This window comes from Hyperolius riggenbachi, chromosome 6 (assembly GCF_040937935.1).
Source record: "Hyperolius riggenbachi isolate aHypRig1 chromosome 6, aHypRig1.pri, whole genome shotgun sequence".
NCBI classification, from domain to species: Eukaryota; Metazoa; Chordata; class Amphibia; order Anura; family Hyperoliidae; genus Hyperolius; species Hyperolius riggenbachi.
The window spans coordinates 200,935,458-200,955,112 of record NC_090651.1 but is presented as its reverse complement, the minus strand read 5'-3'; the positions used below and the strand labels follow the sequence as shown (position 1 = coordinate 200,955,112).

The window sequence follows — 19,655 nt, the reverse complement described above, 5'->3', positions numbered from 1 at the left end:
ATGCTGGCCACAAAAGTGATGGAAAATATGTTTCAAGGGGTCTAACACCTAGAGGGGGGCATGGCAGAGTGGGATACACGCCAAAAGTCCCTGGGAAAAGTCAGGATTTGACACACAGCAGCGTTTTAAGGGCAGAAATCACATTGCATGCTAAATTGGAGGCCTAAAGTGCTTTAACCTCCCTGGCGGTTAATTTTTTTTTGCCACTTAGGCAAAAATCCTTTTTTTTTTATTTATTTTTTGTTTCATGTAAAGCTACCAGAGTGGTAGCTACATGAAACACCACTAGAGGGCGCATGTGTCCCTCTAGTGCGATCGTCGCCGGCATCAATAGCAAACAGGGGAACGCGTATATAACGCGCTCCCCTGTTTGGCTTCTCCTGTCGCCATGGCGACGATCGGAATGACGTCATGGACGTCAGCCGACGTCCTGACGTCAGACACCTCCGATCCAGCCCATAGCGCTGCCCGGAACTCATTGGTCCGGGCAGCGCAGGGCTCTGGCGGGGAGGGGGGGCCCTCTTGCGCCGCTGCGTGCGGGCGATCGCCGCAGAGCGGCGGCGATCGAGCTGTACGCGCGGCTAGCAAAGTGCTAGCTGCGCGTACAGCATTTTAAACTGAGCAAATCGCCCGACCAGGGGCTGAGATATCTTCCTGCGCGGCATAGCTCGAGCTCAGCTCGGGCTTACCGCCAGGAAGGTTAAAACATCTTGCATGTGTATACATCAATCAGGGAGTGTAATTAGTGCACTGCTTCACACTGACAGAGCAAACTCGCTGTGTAACGCACCACAAACAGCTGTTTGTGTAGTGACGGCCGTGCTGGACTGGTGCGCATAATGGCCAGAGTGCAGGCCACGGCAGTTTTCAAGCCCATATGGTCGGGCTGAGGTAGCTGAATGACAGAACAACAGTGACTGAGTGTCCAGCTGATCGAATTTGGTCTGTCCACAATGAATCAACAACCTTATTATCTATTTTCTTGGGTCAGTTGTGCCCCTCAACCCCAACACACTCAAATAGCTGTCAGTCATTGCTTCGTTGTGATACGCAAGCCCCTTCACCACGGCAAGGTAACGATCATGAAGGGGATTTGACACATGTACATGCCTTTTGTTTTAGGCAGGCATGTACACGCACCAGAAAAATTTGTATAGTGGCCGCTGCTAATTCAGGAATCCACCTGGAGTCCTAATGTGGTGGTGGCAGTCAAGCGGCCTGCAGGCAGAGATGCTGTGTGGGGACCGACTTAGTCTTGGGGCAGGCAGCCAGTCACACGGCGTGCAGGCAGAGATGCTGTGTGCAGGGAATGACTTAGTCTTCGGGCGGGCAGTAACCCTCCGGGATCCATGCCTCATTCATTTTGATAAAGGTAAGGTACTGAACACTTTTGTGACCTAGGCAACTTCTCTTCTCAGTGACAATGCCTCCAGCTGCACTGAATGTCCTTTCTGACAGGACGCTTCAGGCAGGGCAAGACAGAAGTTGGATGGCAAATTGGGACAGCTCTGGTCACAGGTCATGCCTGCGCACCCAGTAGTCCAAGGGTTCATCGCTGGTCACAGTGTCATCATCCACACTTAAGGCCAGGTAGTTGGCTCCCTGCCGGTCGAGGCATTGGTGGAGGGTGGATCCGGGAGCGCTAAGGCGAGGCGTTGGACTAAAGAGTGTCCGCATGTCTGACATAACCATGAGATTGCTAAAGCTTCCTGTCCTTGCCTGCGTGGACATGGGAGGAGGAGGATTACTGGCAGTGGCACCTTAATTCAATTGTGCTGTGACATCACCCTTAAATGCACTGTAAAGCATAGTTTGTTCTGCATGTGCAGCATCCTTACTGCCTTCAGGTGAGTTGGTAACATGTCCACCACTTTGTGCCTATACCGAGGGTCTAGTAGTGTGGCCACCCAGTACAGCTGATTCCCCTTGAGTTTTTTTATACGGGGGTCCCTTAACAGGCTGGACAGCATGAAAGACGCTATCTGCACAAAGTTGGATGCAGACGTACTATCCAACTCCTCTTGCTCTTCCTCAGTGATGTCAGGTAAGTTCTCCTCCTGCCCCCAGCCATGAACAATACCACGGGAGCATTGAGCAGCACAAGCCCCCTGCAATGCCTGCTGCGGTTGTTCTTCTGCTGCCTCCTCCTCCTCAAAAAAACCCACCTTCCTCATCATCTGACTCTTCCCCACACGACTCTTCCTCCTCCTCCTCCCCCTCTGTGCTGCCGCAGGTGTTGAGGAAACATCTGGTTCTGATGAGAATTGATCCCACAACGCTTCCTCCTGTAACTGTTCCTGTTCACGCTCATCCACAGCTTGATCCACCACTCTACGCACGGCACGTTCCAGGAAGAAGGCATATGGGATCAAGTCACTGATGGTGCCTTCACAGCGACTCACCATGTTTGTCACCTCCTCAAATGGCCGCATGAGCCTGCAGGCATTTCGCATGAGTGCCCAGTACTTCGTCCAGAACATCCCCATCTCCCCAGACAGTGTCCTTTGACTGCAGTTGTAGAGATACTGTTTGACGGCTTTCTCCTGTTGTAGCAGGCGGTCGAACATCACGAGGGTCAAATTCCAGCGAGTTGGGCTATCGCAAATCAAGCGCCTCACCAGCAAGTTGTTTCTCCGCTGAATATCGTCCGAGCGTGACATGGCCGTGTAAGACCGCCTGAAATGCCCACACATGCCCACACAACTTCCTGGCCTGCTTTAGGACGTCCTGTAAGCCTGGGTACTTACACACAAATCTCTGGATTATGAGATTGAGCACATGTGCCATGCAGGGTACATGTGTCAACTTTCCCAAATTCAAAGCCGAAATGAGATTGCTGCCATTGTCACACACCACGTTGCCGATCTCCAGTTGGTGCGGGGTCAGCCACTGATCCACCTGTTTATTCAGAGCAGCCTGGAGAGCTGCTCCAGTATGACTCTCCACTTTGAGGCAAGACATGTCTAAGATGGCATGACACCTTCGTACCTGGCATGCAGTATAGGCCCTGGGGAGCTGGGGCTGTGTAGCTGGAGAGGAGATCGCAGCACCAGTAGAGTTGCGCTGCCATTCAGCCAAGGATGAGGACGTCGACGACAGCGAAGAAGTTGTAGCAGGAGGAGTAGGAGGAGAAGGAGAGGAGGTGGCAGCAGGCCTGCCTGCAAGCCGTGGAGGTGTCACAAGTTGGTCCGCTGCACAGCTACGTACTCCCTGCTTGCCATCGGTCATCAGGTTGACCCAATGGGCTGTGTAAGTAATGTACCTCACCTGTCCGTGCTTGGCAGACCAGGCATCCTTGACCCAACGCTGTGTGCCAGAGATGACACCACTTGCCTTTCTACTTCCCGGTACAGTTTGGGTATCGCCTTTTTTGAGAAATAATTGCGGCCTGGTAACTTCCATTGCCGTGTCCCAATGGCCACAAATTTTTGAAAAGGCCTCAGAGTCCACCAGCTGGTATGGTAACAGCTGGCGGGATAACAGTTCCACCAAGCCAGCTGTCAGACACCGGGCAAGGGGATGACTGGCAGACATTGACTTCTTCCACTCAAAGATTTCCCTCACGGACACCTGGCTGCTGCTGTGGGCAGAGGAGCAGGACCCACTCAAGTTGAGAGGCGGAGTGGAGGAGGTTGGCTGTGATTGTGAAGGTGAAAGGGAGAAAGCGGCTGAAGAAGACGATGCACCTGAAGGAGGAAGAGGAGAAGGAGGGTGGCTTTGCTTTTGTGTGCTGATTTTGCTCAGGTGGTCTTCCCATTGCTGTTTGTGCCATTTCTGCATGTGCCTTCGTAAGGCAGTTGTCCCTATGTGGGTGTTGGCCTTTCCACGGCTCAATTTTTGGTGGCAGAGAGTACAGATGGCATTGCTCTGATCTTTGGCATACACAATAAAAAATTTCCACACCGCTGAGCCACCCTGGGGTGTGGGCACTATGGTAGCGCCAGCAGCTGACGTTGAAGGGCATGTTGGCTGGCTGTCCATAGGTGGCGATACATGGCACCGGACACTGCCACCAGCTGTTTCTGACGACGAGCTCCCCCTGCTTCTTTCAGAAACTCGTCTCCTCCTACTCCTCTCTGACTCCCCTTCTGAACTGTCCCCCTGTTCATCTCCTCTGTTGGGAACCCACGTGGCATCCGTATCGTCATAATCATCATAATCATCATAATCATCCTCCCCAGCTATCAAACACCTCCAAAACTGCACCATCAGCAGGTACTTCATCATCCTCCTCCTCACACGTTATGTCAATAGTGTCGCCTAACTCAGACATATGAGGTGGTGTAACTTGCTTAGCGCCATCATCTTGTTGTAACAATAATGGCTGTGAATCAGTGATTTCCTGAACCAAATAACTCCTGCGAAGTGTCAAATGTAGTGGATGTGGTACTTGTAGTAGCGCTGGTGGCTGCGGAAGATGAGGTGTTCTGTGTTAAATAGTCAACCACGTCCTGACAATCTTGGAAGTTGATGGGACGTGCCTTCTTCTGAGCACTGTACTTTGGGCCAGGGCCGCACGAAATCTTGTCAGCACGACCTCGAAGAGACCTGCCGGGTGGCCTACCTCTGGGTCTGCCTCTGGCTCTGCCTCTGCCTGTTGTTTTGGCCGTATCGGTGGGGATGAAGTGAAAGGTATGCACTGACTTGAATAATACAATGTGCAGTCACACAGGTGCAGTGACTGGTATTACAATACAATGTGCAGCTGTCACACAGGTGCAGTTAACAGGTATGCACTGACTGGTATACTAAACAGCGTGCGGTCACACAGGTGCACTGAACAGGAATGCAGGGATTGGTATTACAAATGTGCAGCTGTCACACACAGGTACCGTGAACAGGTGCAGTGACTGGTGGTATATTACACTGCTTGCGCTCACGTAGGTAGGTAGGTAGGTGCACTGAACAGTGAACAGGTGCAGTGATTGGTATTACAAATGTGCAGCTGCCTGTCACACACACACACACAGGTACCATGAACAGGCGCAATGACTGGTGGTATTAACAATGCGTGCGCTCACGTAGGTAGGTAGGTAGGTGCACTGAACAGTGAACAGGTGCAGTGATTGGGATTACAAATGTGCAGCTGCCTGTCACACACACACACAGGTACCGTGAACAGGTGCAATGACTGGTGGTATTAACAATGCGTGCGCTCACGTAGGTAGGTAGGTAGGCGCACTGAATAGTGAACAGGTGCAGTGATTGGGATTACAAATGTGCAGCTGCCTGTCACACACAAACAGGTACCGTAACCAGGTGCAATGACTGGTGGTATTAACAATGCGTGCGCTCATGTAGGTAGGTAGGTAGGTGCACTGAACAGTGAACATGTGCAGTGATTGGGATTACAAATGTGCAGCTGCCTGTCACACACACAGGTAGTCACTCACTGAATGTGCTGGGCCTGGCAGTGGCACAGTAGGAATTACCACCAAGGGGCCCAAGGCCAGCTGCAACTGACTGACAGGGCTGTATATAATGCAAGTGGGCCACACACAAAAAAAAAAATAGATCACAAGAACAAGATTAGCTCTCAAAAGAGCTGTTGAGGGGTGTTTTTTTTAGCAATAAGAATCAGCAAGGAGCAAGCTAACAAGCCTACAAGAGCCTAATTAAGCTTTCCCTATAGCTCTCTCTGCAGCAGCTCTTCCTTTTCTAATTAGTGCAACCACACGAGTGAGTGAAAAGGCTGACGCTGCCTGCCTTTTATAAGGGGGGGGTGGGGCTCCAGGAGGGAGTGTAGCCTGATTGGCTACAATGTGCCTGCTGACTGTGATGTAGAGGGTCAAAGTTTACCCTAATGATGCACTATGGGGGCGAATCGAACGTCCGGAAAAGTTTGCGGTTCTCCGTGATCGCGAACTCCGGAAGTTTGCCAGTTCCCATTCGCCGGCGAACTGTTCGGGCCATCTCTACTTGAATCCACTAACGCAGTTGTGTCCGCTTCTGTCCAGTTTTCAGTATCTGTAACATTGATGTGTTGCTGAAAAGCTGACACAACTGTATCATGGGCTCAGACCCTAATTGACCATAGTTCCACTTCTCCTACATGTAGTATACTATTACCTCTTAAGCCTGGTACACACAATCTATTTAGATTGGCCAGTGATTCACCAATTTTACCACTTCCATGTAGTATAAGAGCGTACCTCCACAGTCTGTTCCTAGTATTTCTGTTGGTTCTCATGCCACATGGAGATGGTAAATTTGGCCAGTGATTGGACAATCAAAATTGTATGTGTGTACCAGGCTTTAAATTATAAGCTTTTTTGTCATAAGATGTAATTGTTATGTATGCAGCCAAACTTTTTAATATACTCTAATTAAGAGCTGATTTTATAATTACGCTTGGTTCTGCAGGTTTGTCATATGTTGGTCCCTATAAATAATGTGTAATATGTTGGTCCTTATAAATAATAATAACACATTTATAAACAAACAGGTACTGATTTTCAGGCACTCCTTCATGGTTCTTGTTCCTGGTTACTACACCATTGGCATTTTCTCTTTCTCTCCTGATTAATACATAGATATTTTCTCTGTAGTTTTCAATTTCTTAGTTAGGACATAAGTTACCTGGTGTAATAAGGTTCCAGTCTTGCTCTGTAATCCTTTAAATCTGAATCTATTGACTTCTTGTGTCCTGGTTGTGTGTAGCTGGCAAAGTCATGAGTACTTCCATGCTGTATTTCTCTGGCAGGGCAGAAGGTTTCCTCATTGTTATAAATGTGATCCTGGAGTTCAGACTGGTATCTCCTCTCTTCAGACAAACTAACAGAGTCACAGTCCTCTAAACTATCCAAGCTGAGGTTCAGCTTCAACTCCTTAGTGAAGAGTAAAGCTGCTCCTGAACTGGTTTCCATCTGAGTGACAGGAGAACCTTCAATTCTTCGACATAGCCCTAAAATGGGACAAATAAAAATGAACTTTAGTCTTTTCTCAAAAGAGGCCAAAATTGACATCTTTGCTTTGATGGATAATATGGTTTTATGTCTTCTATATGAAAATCCACATTTAACAAAGGCGCTGCAAAAAATGGCGCAGGGTGATACAGATAATGCCATCTTGCTACTAAGGTTATTTAACATTTTAGAAATGTCCTAAAACATTAAATAACCTTAGTAACAAGATGTCACTACCAGCATCTCTCATACACTACCTGGTCTCGGCTAGTGCATCTTCTCTACTTTCTGTTTAGATTGCAGGAGTCCTGCAGCCAGCCAATCACCATGTGGGGACTGAAGCTGCATGGTGATTGGCTGGCTTCAGGACAGCTCCAAACTAACTACAAGGAAGTGGAGCTGGAGCTGGTAATGTGTACATATATTTCTTTCCTACTCTCGTACTGAACCCTTCCTCTACCTACGTCTAAACCTAGCCACTACCCCCCAGCCTAACCCTGCACTACTCTACCCCCACTACCTAACTCTGGACTACTCCACCCCCACTACATAACACGAACCCTCCTGCCTCTAGCTACCTACTCTCTGCCGCCATAGGCGGCAATAGAAAAAGCCACGATTAGGGGCAATTAGGGGCAAGAAGGTTAAAGTATGTTGCCCAATAAATAGGGAACGCCATAATTTAACCTCCTTGCCACTAATCCCAGCTTTTACTATTGCCGTCTATGGCAGCGCCATTTTTATAGGCGTTAGTCCTGCACCATTTTTATCTGCTCCCACGCATATGGTTGTGTATGTGCTACTTCCCAGTTAACAAACCAATATATTCTGCCAAGAAATTGACTACATGGAGAGCAGAAACTGTGCTTGCATATTCTCTCAACTAACTGAACACGGCCTCTCCTCTCTCATATCTAAATCATGTCCTACTACCTGCCCCTTTGAAAGGATCTCAGCAGCAAACGCAAAACAACGTTTAAAATCAGTGACAGACAAAATGCTTCAGCCAAAGTATCTACGTGGCAATCTGCAGCAGTGCCCTGGATTATTTCTCGCTGCCCTTAGCCAGTGTCAGGGTGTGAAGCTGAGCATGTATGACTTCCCTAACAGTTTAAAGCACAACGTCCTGTCCTTCTCCAGACATCTCCCCCCCCCCCCCCCCCCCCCCGCTCCTTCCCCCCAGAAAAAACATTTTTTTTATCTGCCTGCAATTTCCATAGGGCTCTATCATCCAGCAGAAGTAGGTAAACACAGTCTCTACTAAGCTTTGGATTGTAAAAATATGATGTAAATTGTAAGGTTTTATTATTATTATTATTATTATTAATGAGGCACACTGTTAGCATAATTTGCTGTTGAGGTGCCCTGGGGTTAAGAATGCTGATTGGATCCCGTTAATCCTGTCCCATCTTCTCTCATTATTCACTTTTCCTCTCTCCACACCTGCCCCAACCCTTATCTTCAACCTTTCCTTCTCCATTAGTACTTTCCTATTCACTTTCAAGTAGGCCCTTATAGCAACTATACTCAAAAAAACCTTCTGTAGCCCCCAACTACCCTCCCCAAGTACAGGCTAGTCTCTCTAATGTTTTACATGTCCACTCGGGATTGGTGCATCACCTCATTGCCAACTAACTGTTTGATCATCTCCAATCAGACCTAGTCACTCCACAGAAACAGTCCTAGTTAAAATGATTAATGACTTACAATGTTAAATCTAAAGCCTTCTACTCAATCCTCATCTTTCTTGATCTCTCCTCAGCTTTTAACACAGTAGACCATCCTCTGCTTCTCAAAATCCTCTCCTCTCTCGGCATCCAGGTTCTTGCTCTCTCCTGGCTTTTCTGTTATCTCTCAGATAGGACCTTCAGAGTTACTCACTTGGACATCACCTCCACCTTGCACCCCTTCCCTGTTGGGGTACCCAGCGGCTCAGTCCTCTGATCCTTCTCTGTCAGTACTACTTCAGCTCTTTTGGTTTTCATTATCACTTACAGGATGATGGCACTCACAACTATCTCTTGGCTCCTGATTTAGCTATGTAAACACTTAAAGGGAACCTGAACTGAGTAAACTTATTTAAATTAAACACATGATGTAGCTTCAAATAAATATTACATACTAACCTCACCATCAGTTCCTCTTAGAAGCTCACCATTTTCTTCTAACAGAGATCTCTTCCAGTTCTGACAAAATTTTGTCAGAACTGAAATATACCAGTTGCTGTTGAAGTCTCTTTTTTCCCTTATTTTCTCATACCAGCTTGTTAAGAGTTAATGCCTAAGTGAAACCACCGCATCCCCACGGCAGATGACAGATTTATAGCTGGGGATTAGCCCTGCAAAGCTCCCGGGCTCGCAGGACTTTACTTCCTCAATGAGGCAGAGCTTTAGGCTGTAGCTCTGCCTCCTCCACAGTCAATCTCTGCAGATCGCCGCCTCTCCCCACCCCTCTCAGTCTTCTTTCACTGAGAGGGGCAGGGAGGAGGCGGAGACCCACGGAGATTGATTGCGGAGAGGCAGAGCTACAGCTCAAAGCTCAGCCTTTCTAGGAAGAAAAGCTGGGCGAGCCAGGGCAGCTCGATCTGCGACCTGCAAAGTCGTAGAAATTTGCAGGTCGCTTTCTAGTTAATAAATCAGCCATCTGCCGCGGGGATGCAGCGATTTAACTCTGGCATTAACTCTTAACAGGCTAATATGAGAAAATCAGTGAAAAAAAAGAGACTTCAGAGTCTCTTTAACAGCTGACATCCCTGACTGCCTCATGGCTATCTCCTCCCTTCTTTCTGAAACTTAACATAGACAAAACTGAAATAGTTATTTTTCCACCATGTGATTTAATTCTCCTTTCTGGCATAAAGATCAATTTTGACAACACTCCACTAATCCCTGTCCACGGGCCCTCTGCCAAGGTGTATTAATTGACTCAATTCTCTTGTGCAAACCACACATCAACTCACTATCTACCTCATGCCACCTTTACCTAAAGCAAACTTCCCATATTCACTCCTTTTTCATCAAGGGTACAACCAAACTACTTGTGCATGCCCAGATTGTTTCACATTTTGACTACTGCAACTTCATCCTCTCTGCTAAGGCTTCTTTCACATTACATAACGCTTGCAGGAGCTGATTTACTGCAAGTGTTATGATCCTCGGCGTGTCGTCAGGATGTTGTGGTGTGACGCTGATTAGCGGCGGACAGTAGTTCGTTGAACCGCAATGAGTTAGATGTGAAAGGTAAAATAAAAGTCTGACTTTCATTTTACCTTGGAAAAATGCAAACTACTGTGTTTGCATTAAAACGCCAGAAATCAGCTCTGGTGTGAAAGAGCCCTAAAGGTCTGGCTCCACTCCAGGTCATCAGTAACTCTGTGGCATAACTTACCCACCTTTCCTCTGGCTTTAGTCCTTTCATTTGCTACCTTTCACACAAATGATACACTTTAAAATACTCCCTCTCTCCTATAAGCTCATCATATGAATTTTAAATTATAATAAAATGTAATGAAATGGTGTAAAGAATTGTAAAAAAAAAAGTGTTATAATAACGTCTCTATAAAAAGTCAATATATGATAACTTTTTGGCATTTGACAGACTGCAGGCACTTCAAACTTAAAGGGGAACTTCAGCCTAAACAAACATACTGTCATTAAGTTACATTAGTTATGTTAATTAGAATAGATAGGTAATATAATTTTTTACCCACCCTGTTTTAAAAGAACAGGCAAATGTTTGTGATTCATGGGGGCTGCCATCTTTGTCATGGGGGCAGCCATCTTTTTGGTTGAAAGGAGGTGACAAGGAGCAGGAAACACAGTTCCAAATGTCCTGTGTCCTGATTACCCCTCCCAGCTGCACACGCTAGGCTTCAAATGTCAAATTCAAAATGTAAAAAAAGAAAAATTTGCACCAAAACAGCAGAACAAGAGCAACAACATCAGAAATCCCATCATGCTTTGCACAGCATCAGGGGAAAAAAGCCCGGGCAGTTTTCTTCTATGCAGCTAAAAATGAGGCTTGGATAAGAGAAACAAAGTTCTGATGCTGTGAAACTGTTAAAGAAATACCACGCCTTTTCAGTGCTGCGGAGTCGATTTTTAGTCCGGACGTTCACTTTAACGGAGAGCATAAAAGAACTTGATTTTCAAAAAAAAAACATACAAGGAATTCTCCATATCTCTGATGGTGGCATAGCCCTGGCTCCAGTGGCACGCTGATCACCGCTGTTGTCTGTAACTGCTGCAGGCTGAATGAGGAAGTAAACTACAGGAGATCTTCACAGAGAAGACCGTGCAGGTAGAAGCAGGCAAGTGTTGGACACATAGAGTTATGGACGCTAGTGACTCGTTGCCTTAGCACTGACTCGTTGCCCCTCCCCCCATTTACGTGCCGGGTAGTTTGTGTACATGCAGAGTGCGCAGTGGGAGCAATTAAGTTAACGCACCTCTCCATGACCTACATGGAACAGTATGTCGTTTTTCAGCTGGGGTAAAGATGCACGCTGGAAGTCACCAGACACGGCCCCCCAGGACTGATTCACAAAAAGAAGACTGCATACAACTTTGAAACACTAAGGCCCTTTTCACATTTTATGCATTCAACTGCACACTCTCACTGTGAGCACGCATGCCACGATCACAAAGGTACCGGGATGGTGGCCAGAGTGGTGCCCAAGAGCGAACTACACACGCACAAGCAATTTGTATCCGGTTCAAAGATTGCTGGTGGAGGGGACCTAGGTCGGGAATGATTGCGGAGAAACAGTGCTTGGCAGGGGAAAACAACAATACATTATTTAATATCTGTTGTTCTTGATCATGGAACAATCGTTCATTGACCGGTTCACACTATAGTGTCTGGTCATGAGTATGTAGCTTAACAAGCTAGGCACACAAATAAGTGCTTCCCTTATTTTTACTCTTAAAATACAGACATAAAATAGGATCCCTATTACCTCTAAGATGCTGGACACCATTTCCTCTCTGGCTGCTGCTTGATGACCCGGGACATGATCATGTAGCTGCCAAGACCCCTTCACCCTTGCGTACATGGCACTTTGGCGTACAGGGCTTTTTAGCCCAGATTGAGCCGATTGGTGGTTAAATACTATTCTACCCCGGGCCGTCGCAACTTGGAAGGAAAAGGAACTCTGGGTTGGCAATCGCCGGATGCCCACATTACCCATGCACGGGACACAGTCTATAGCCATGCCAAGCTTCTGCGCTATGTGACGCGAGGCAAGTACCTAAAAGCCCTGCTTTATTCACCCTCACCCCCACCCTTCACAAATCAGCCCTTATCATCAGCATTTTTTGGATCTGGCAGTACCAAACAAGTTTTTTTAATATTAAAGCTGATCGGGACTTTAAACAGCATCCTTAGGTACCACTCTTTACAGTGCAAGCACTACAGTTGTAGCGTTGCAGGTTTGAATACAGGCCAGGTTTAATGAGCATTACCTGAATAGAATCTTTATATTCTACAGGTGCAGAGTCCTTTTTCACTTTTTGACTCTTTGTTGGCTTTTGGTTACAAACTTGACACATCTGATCCCAGACCCATTAACCCCCCCCCCCCCTTTTTTGTGTATATTCTGAGCATCAGGTAGGACCATATAATGCTGTATTTACTTGATTTATGATTTTATTCATATCGTCATGAACCTGCAATTCTGTGCCTCTGAAGAAGTAGCTGTATCACCACGAAACATGCATTAGACTACACATTGTATTTTATATTTTAAAGAGGTTTTCCTTGCATTGAAGGGCATCCACAGCTATAATCACTAGGTCATTCTCGGGAGAGTTGATCCAGGGATCTATCTGACTGCCACCTGGAGTCGGGAAGGAATTTTTCCCTTTTAAAGCTAATTAGCGCAGGATTTGTAAGGTTTTTCGTCTTCCCCTGGATCAACTGGGATATGTGCTGATTCAGAAAGTTTTGTTTTTGTTCTTTTTCTGGTTGAACTTGATGGGCAGATGTCTTCTTTTAACCAACTATGTAACTATATATACTGACATGATCATGGATTGACATTTTACTGATGTTTAGATACCTGCCTTTTACCTTATCGTAATAAATGGTACATTTTATGTACACTTGAATGATTTCCATTACCCATTGCCCAACCTCAAACCCCTAAACTACCCCGCTGCCGCAGCAATAGCAAAAGCCGAAATTAGCGTCAATGAAGGGAGAGTATGGCTGTTACTTTTACCTGATTCATAAAAATGGCCTCCAAGATTCAACTTTGTACTTGTACTACTGGGACTACCTAACCTAAAATCACATGATCATGTATCTTGTACCCTGTTTGCCTTGTATAGCTTTGTCCTATGTTGTATAACCTTGTTACGTCTGTAATCCTTTGTATCATTGTATGTATTTATTTTCCAGTGCTGTGTATTATGCTGGCGCTTTAGAAATACAATAAATAATAATAATAAATAGTTTGTAGCTATGTCACTGTGCGTTGTGTGGATTTCCTCCCACAAACAAATGATAATTGTAAGGAAACGCGGAAAATCAGCCGCATCCACTCAGCGTGAGGTGGCTGTTTCCATGGAGAGCATGGCGGAACGCGGAAAAACCGCGGTTAGCACGCATGGCCCTGTTGCTGACACTTTGACCCAGCGCGGGGAGGCAGCCGCCGGTGCAGATAGCGGTGCGACCAACCCCGCGCATGGGTCAGCGGAGACATAGCAAAGCAGTACTGGTGTGGCTGGGACTGGTAGTCCACCTAGGTTCAGAATGACGCGCGTGCGCGCGCAGAGGCAGAACTTTTATGGCAGTCAGAGAAAGGTCAGCTGACCAGGCCGGTCAGCTGACAATTACAGAAACTCTCATTGGTCCAGCACTTAAGGGAGGTGCTGGAGAGCACAGGTGTATATATACTGGGTGCTGGTCATTCTCTGGTTGTCTGTCGTTGCAATCACAACGTGGTAGCACTCAGGCCTTGTCTGTATCTATGTTCTAGCATAGTTTCCAAAGGTGTTGACGATCACGGACCTCACACCTTAGCGTTAGGAATATTGAACTGTATTATTTGTTATGACCTTCTGCCTGCCTGACTATCCTCCTGTACTCTGATTCTGTACCTTGCTATCTCTGATATCCTGTTGCCAAACTCTGCTCGTTCCTGGACTCTGCATTTGCCTCCTGATTCTGTACCCCGCTATTCTGATACTCCGTTGCCAAACCCTGCCTGTCTATTGGATTCCGTATCTGTCTCCTGAATCTGTACCGTATCTGTCTATGTGTTAACCGACCTGGATTGCCCGGCCTCAAGAACTGGCCTTACTGTTAGAGGCAGTTCCCAGATCTGTTAGTGACACCCCCTCACTGGTGTCACTCACGTTCTGTCCTTCCTACCCTCAGCCTAGCTCCTCCCCCGGGAGAGTCTAGGCACACGGAAGGAACATACTTCTGTGCAGTAATCCTTACTGCTTCTGTACCTTCTCCTAAGGTGCAATTCTCCAAGTATTACTGTTACACCAAAACACTCGTATCTCTCAGGTGTCCAGAGGTTAGAATATATATCTGATTATCGGTGATACTGCAGATCATCAATAATCGGGTATATTCTGCGTTCTCGGTGATACTGCAGATCACCGGTAATCAGACCCTCTCTGTGTTACACTGATCGTTACAGAACGACAGACCAAAACAATATGGACGCACGCACTGACCGTCTGGGCGCACTTGCCACTTCGGTGGATAACATCAACCAAGTGCTGGGTAATCACAAAGCGTTAATTGATGCCCTATCAGGGTCTGTACAAACCCTCCAGACGTCAGTGGACGAGGTGCGATCTCCTCCTAGGATTGACATACGTATGCCTGTACCCGAAAGATTTTCTGGCCACAGATCCGACTTTCGTAATTTTAGGAGTAGAGTGTTGTCTTATTTTGAGTTGAGACCCCGATCCTCGGGGACCGAAACCCAAAGGGTCACATTTATTAAAACCTTGTTATCTGGCGACTCTCAGACGTGGGCGTACAGTTTGCCCACCGGAGACCTAGCCCTTACTTCTGTGGAGGAATTTTTTAAAGCTATGGCGGTAATTTACGACGATCCGGACCTTGCCTCGACTTCTGAGCGGAAGCTCAAGCTTTTGCGTCAAGGCAAGGGTCCGGTCGAAGATTATGCAGCTGAATTTAGGAGGTGGGCAGTTACAGCCCGGTGGGACACTTATGCCCTGTTAGATTGTTTCTTGTCAGGACTGTCCGATGAGGTCTCTGATTTAATGCTAAGTCAGCCCGAGCCCAGAACAGTCGATGAGGCCATTTCAGCGGCCATTCGAATCGACCGCAGGCTGCGCTATCAAAGACAGACCATGGGTAGTCACCGTGTCAGAGTAGTGTCTTACGCCACAACCCCAGTGACCCCACCTCCTTCTGCCTCACCTCCTCCCGTTACGCCTCCACCCGAGCCAATGCAGATTGGTCGGTCTAAGCTGTCCCAGGTGGAGCGAAGACGGAGGATGTCTGAACAGCTGTGTCTGTACTGTGCTGAAGGGGGACATAGAGTACGAAACTGTCCTAATAAGCCGGGAAACGCTACCGCCTAGGAGTTGTAGGGGGTAACACCCTAGGCGCCCGACTCTTACCCCTAGAAGATAAACGGTTGCTTCTTCCCTGTACAGTTACATGGGAAGATAAGACCGAGGTCACGGAAGCCTTTGTTGATTCAGGCTCTGCAGCTAATTTTATGGATTTTGAGTTTGCTAAGAAACTGGGTATTTCACTCACCCCGGTAAAACCACCCATCCAAGTCACAGCTGTGGTTGATTCCCCCCTGCAGAGGAATCATCCGTTATCCCAGACACCAGAGGTGGGAGTCACTATCGGGGTGCTGCACAGAGAAAGATTGCAGTTCTTCGTGCTACACATGACAACCTCCACAGTTATCCTTGGTATGCCCTGGTTGCACCTCCACTCCCCACAGATTGATTGGGCCACCGGTCAGCTAACTAGCTGGTCAGATTATTGTGTTCAGCAGTGTTTAGGGAAGGTGAAGTTAGGCCAAACCAGGGTTCATTTGGAGGGTGTACCCGTGCAGTATTCTGAGTATTCAGATGTGTTCTGTCCCAAAGCTGCAGATAAGTTACCTCCCCATCGCTCGTTCGATTGCCCCATCGATCTCCGATCTGGTTGTATGCCTCCCAGGGGCCATCTTTATAATTTGTCTGGGCCAGAGAAAGTGGCCATGCAGGAATACATCCGTGAAAACCTAGCCAAAGGGTTCATTCGCCTGTCCCGGTCGCCTGCTGGCGCAGGTTTCCTTTTTGTTAAGAAAAAAGACGGTGGCCTGCCTCTCTGCATTGATTACCGGGGTTTGAATAAAATCACAGTGAAGAATCGCTATTCTTTGCCCTTGATAGACGACTTATTCACGCAGATTACTGACGCTCAGATTTTTTCAAAATTGGATTTAAGGGGTGCATACAACCTGGTGCAGATTAGAGAGGGCGATGAATGGAAGACGGCCTTTAACACGCCCGACGGGCATTACGAGTACTTAGTGATACCCTTCGGGCTGTGTAATGCCCCGGCCGTCTTCCAAGAACTAATTAATGAGGTATTCAGAGAGGTGTTGGGCAAATTTGTCCTGGTTTACCTGGATGACATCCTTATTTTCTCCAACAACCTCTCCGAGCACAGATCCCATGTCAAGTTTGTGCTGAATAAATTAAGGCAAAACATGCTTTATGCGAAACTGGAAAAATGCACCTTTGAGGTCACCTCTGTTGCCTTCCTGGGATATATAATTTCCACCTCGGGCCTGTCTATGGACCCTGCCAAAGTCTCTGCTGTTCTGGAATGGCCACAGCCAGTGGGGTTGAAGTCTTTGCAGCATTTTTTAGGGTTTGCGAATTACTATAGAAGGTTCATAAAGGGGTACTCCACTGTCATTGCACCCCTCACCAGTCTCACCAAAAAAGGGGAAGATACCACCCACTGGTCTCCAGAAGCTCTGCAGGCATTTTCCACTTTAAAAGATCTGTTCTGCTCTGCACCCATCCTAAGACATGTAGACACTTCCTATCCCTTCATCGTCGAGGTGGACGCCTCGGAGGTTGGAGTGGGAGCTGTGCTGTCTCAACGGTCTGGGTTGCAGGGAAGATTACACCCGTGTGCTTATTTCTCTCGCAGGTTCTCCCCAGCAGAGAGAAACTATGATATAGGCAACAGGGAGCTCCTAGCCATTAAACTGGCCTATGAAGAATGGCGTCATTGGTTAGAAGGAGCAGAACATACGATCACGGTTTACACTGATCACAAAAATCTGGAATACATCGAGGGGGCTAAAAGGTTAAGCCCTCGTCAGGCTCGATGGTCACTGTTTTTCTCAAGGTTCAGATTTATTATTACGTACACGCCGGGTAGCAAGAATATTAAGGCAGATGCCCTCTCCAGGTGCTTTGAACCAGAGACAGCACAGCCCTCCGTTCCTGAGACCATTGTCCCACAGACATTGGTGCTAGCTACAACTGAAACTTGGGAGGATTGGAAGGAGACTTTAAGTCCCTTCCAGCAGGACATCTCGGAAGGGAAACAGGATGGGGTTATGTTTATTCCTCTACCATTTAGTCTCCAGGTCTTGGAAATGTTCCATTCACACAAGAATGCGGGACATCCTGGGGCGTCTAGAACGCAAGATCTTGTGGCCAGGTGTGCTTGGTGGCCTTCTCTGGCAGCAGATTGCAAAGAGTTTGTTAGGGAGTGTACGGTATGTGCAAAAAGCAAGCCCTCCCGGCTGGCACCTGTAGGTACGATGCAGCCTTTGCCCACCCCGAGTGAACCGTGGACTCATTTGTCCATGGATTTTGTGGGTGAGCTTCCCAGGTCTGAGGGCATGTCGGTCATTTGGGTGGTAGTCGACCGCTTCAGTAAGATGGCCCATTTTGTGCCCTTGAAAGGACTCCCCTCGGCCCAGGAACTGGCCGATTTGTTCATCACCCACGTTTTCCGGCTGCATGGCAATCCAGAAAACATAGTGTCAGATCGGGGAGTCCAATTTATTTCTAGATTCTGGAGGGCATTTTGCATCCAAATGGGCATGAAGCTGTCATTTTCGTCAGGCTACCACCCACAGACCAATGGCCAGACTGAGAGAGTCAATCAGTCATTGGAGCAGTTTTTGAGGTGTTACGTTGCAGAGGCGCAGAATGACTGGGTCAAATTTCTGCCCTTCGCAGAATTTGCACAAAATAATTTGAAAAGTTCTTCCTCCGGATTTTCTCCGTTTCAGGTAGTGACGGGGAGATTGCCCAAGTTCTCCCCATTGCCAGTGGCCTCCACTCAGTTTCCAGCTCTGGAGGCCTGGCAAAAATCTTTTAAAGACATGTGGTGGACCGTGAGATTCCAACCAGGAGACTTGGTGTGGGTATCCACACGTCACTTGACCCTGAAACAGCCCTCAGACAAATTGGGCCCCAGGTTTGTCGGTCCATTTCCGGTGGCTAGAAAGATCAACAATGTTACTTATGCCATTGATCTTCCTGCCAGCATGCGTGGCGTAAGATCTTTCCATGTGTCACTGCTCAAGCCAGCAGTCCATGTGGGTCCCACTCCTCCTCCTCCTGTGATGATAGATGACCAGCCTGAGTACGAAGTAGAGAAGATTTTAGACTCACGTGTGGTGCAGAATTCAGTACAGTATTTGGTGCACTGGAAGGGGTATGGGATTGAGGAAAGGAAATGGGTACCGGAGTGTCGCATGCATGCTGACAAATTGAAAAGGGAATTCCACGCCTTACATCCTGAGAAGCCGGTAAGGAGCTGTCCGGAGTCCACTCCTCCTACTGTAAGGAAACGTGGGAAATCAGCCGCCTCCACTCAGCGTGAGGCGGCTGTTTCCATGGAGAGCATGGCGGAACGCGGCCCTGTTGCTGACACTTTGACCCAGCGCGGGGAGGCAGCCGCTGGTGCAGATAGCGGTGCGACCAACCCCGCGCATGGGTCAGCGGAGACATTGCAAAGCAGTACTGGTGTGGCTGGGACTGGTAGTCCACCTAGGTTCAGAATGACGCGCGCGGAGAGGCAGAACTTTTATGGCAGTCAGAGAAAGGTCAGCTGACCAGGCCGGTCAGCTGACAATTACAGCAACTCTCATTGGTCCAGCACTTAAGGGAGGTGCTGGAGAGCACAGGTGTATATATACTGGGTGCTGGTCATTCTCTGGTTGTCTGTCGTTGCAATCACAACGTGGTAGCACTCAGGCCTTGTCTGTATCTATGTTCTAGCATAGTTTCCAAAGGTGTTGACGATCACGGACCTCACACCTTAGCGTTAGGAATATTGAACTGTATTATTTGTTATGACCTTCTGCCTGCCTGACTATCCTCCTGTACTCTGATTCTGTACCTTGCTATCTCTGATATCCTGTTGCCAAACTCTGCTCGTTCCTGGACTCTGCATTTGCCTCCTGATTCTGTACCCCACTATTCTGATACTCCGTTGCCAAACCCTGCCTGTCTATTGGATTCCGTATCTGTCTCCTGAATCTGTACCGTATCTGTCTATGTGTTAACCGACCTGGATTGCCCAACATCGAGAACTGGCCTTACTGTTAGAGGCAGTTCCCAGATCTGTTAGTGACACCCCCTCACTGGTGTCACTCACGTTCTGTCCTTCCTACCCTCAGCCTAGCTCCTCCCCCGGGAGAGTCTAGGCATACGGAAGGAACATACTTCTGTGCAGTAATCCTTACTGCTTCTGTACCTTCTCCTAAGGTGCAATTCT

At 47.6% G+C, this 19,655-nt stretch overlaps 1 protein-coding gene across 1 annotated transcript in view; it reads right to left on the bottom strand.

Annotated features, from left to right (window-relative positions):
* JHY (junctional cadherin complex regulator) overlaps nucleotides 1-19,655 on the bottom strand; it is a 250,608-nt gene that overhangs the window by 206,246 nt on the left and 24,707 nt on the right. Inside the window, exon 2 of the mRNA XM_068240301.1 lies at nucleotides 6,580-6,904. Coding sequence (XP_068096402.1) covers nucleotides 6,580-6,866 — 287 coding nt within the window. The 5' untranslated portion in view covers nucleotides 6,867-6,904. The remainder of the gene's footprint in view (nucleotides 1-6,579; nucleotides 6,905-19,655) is intronic.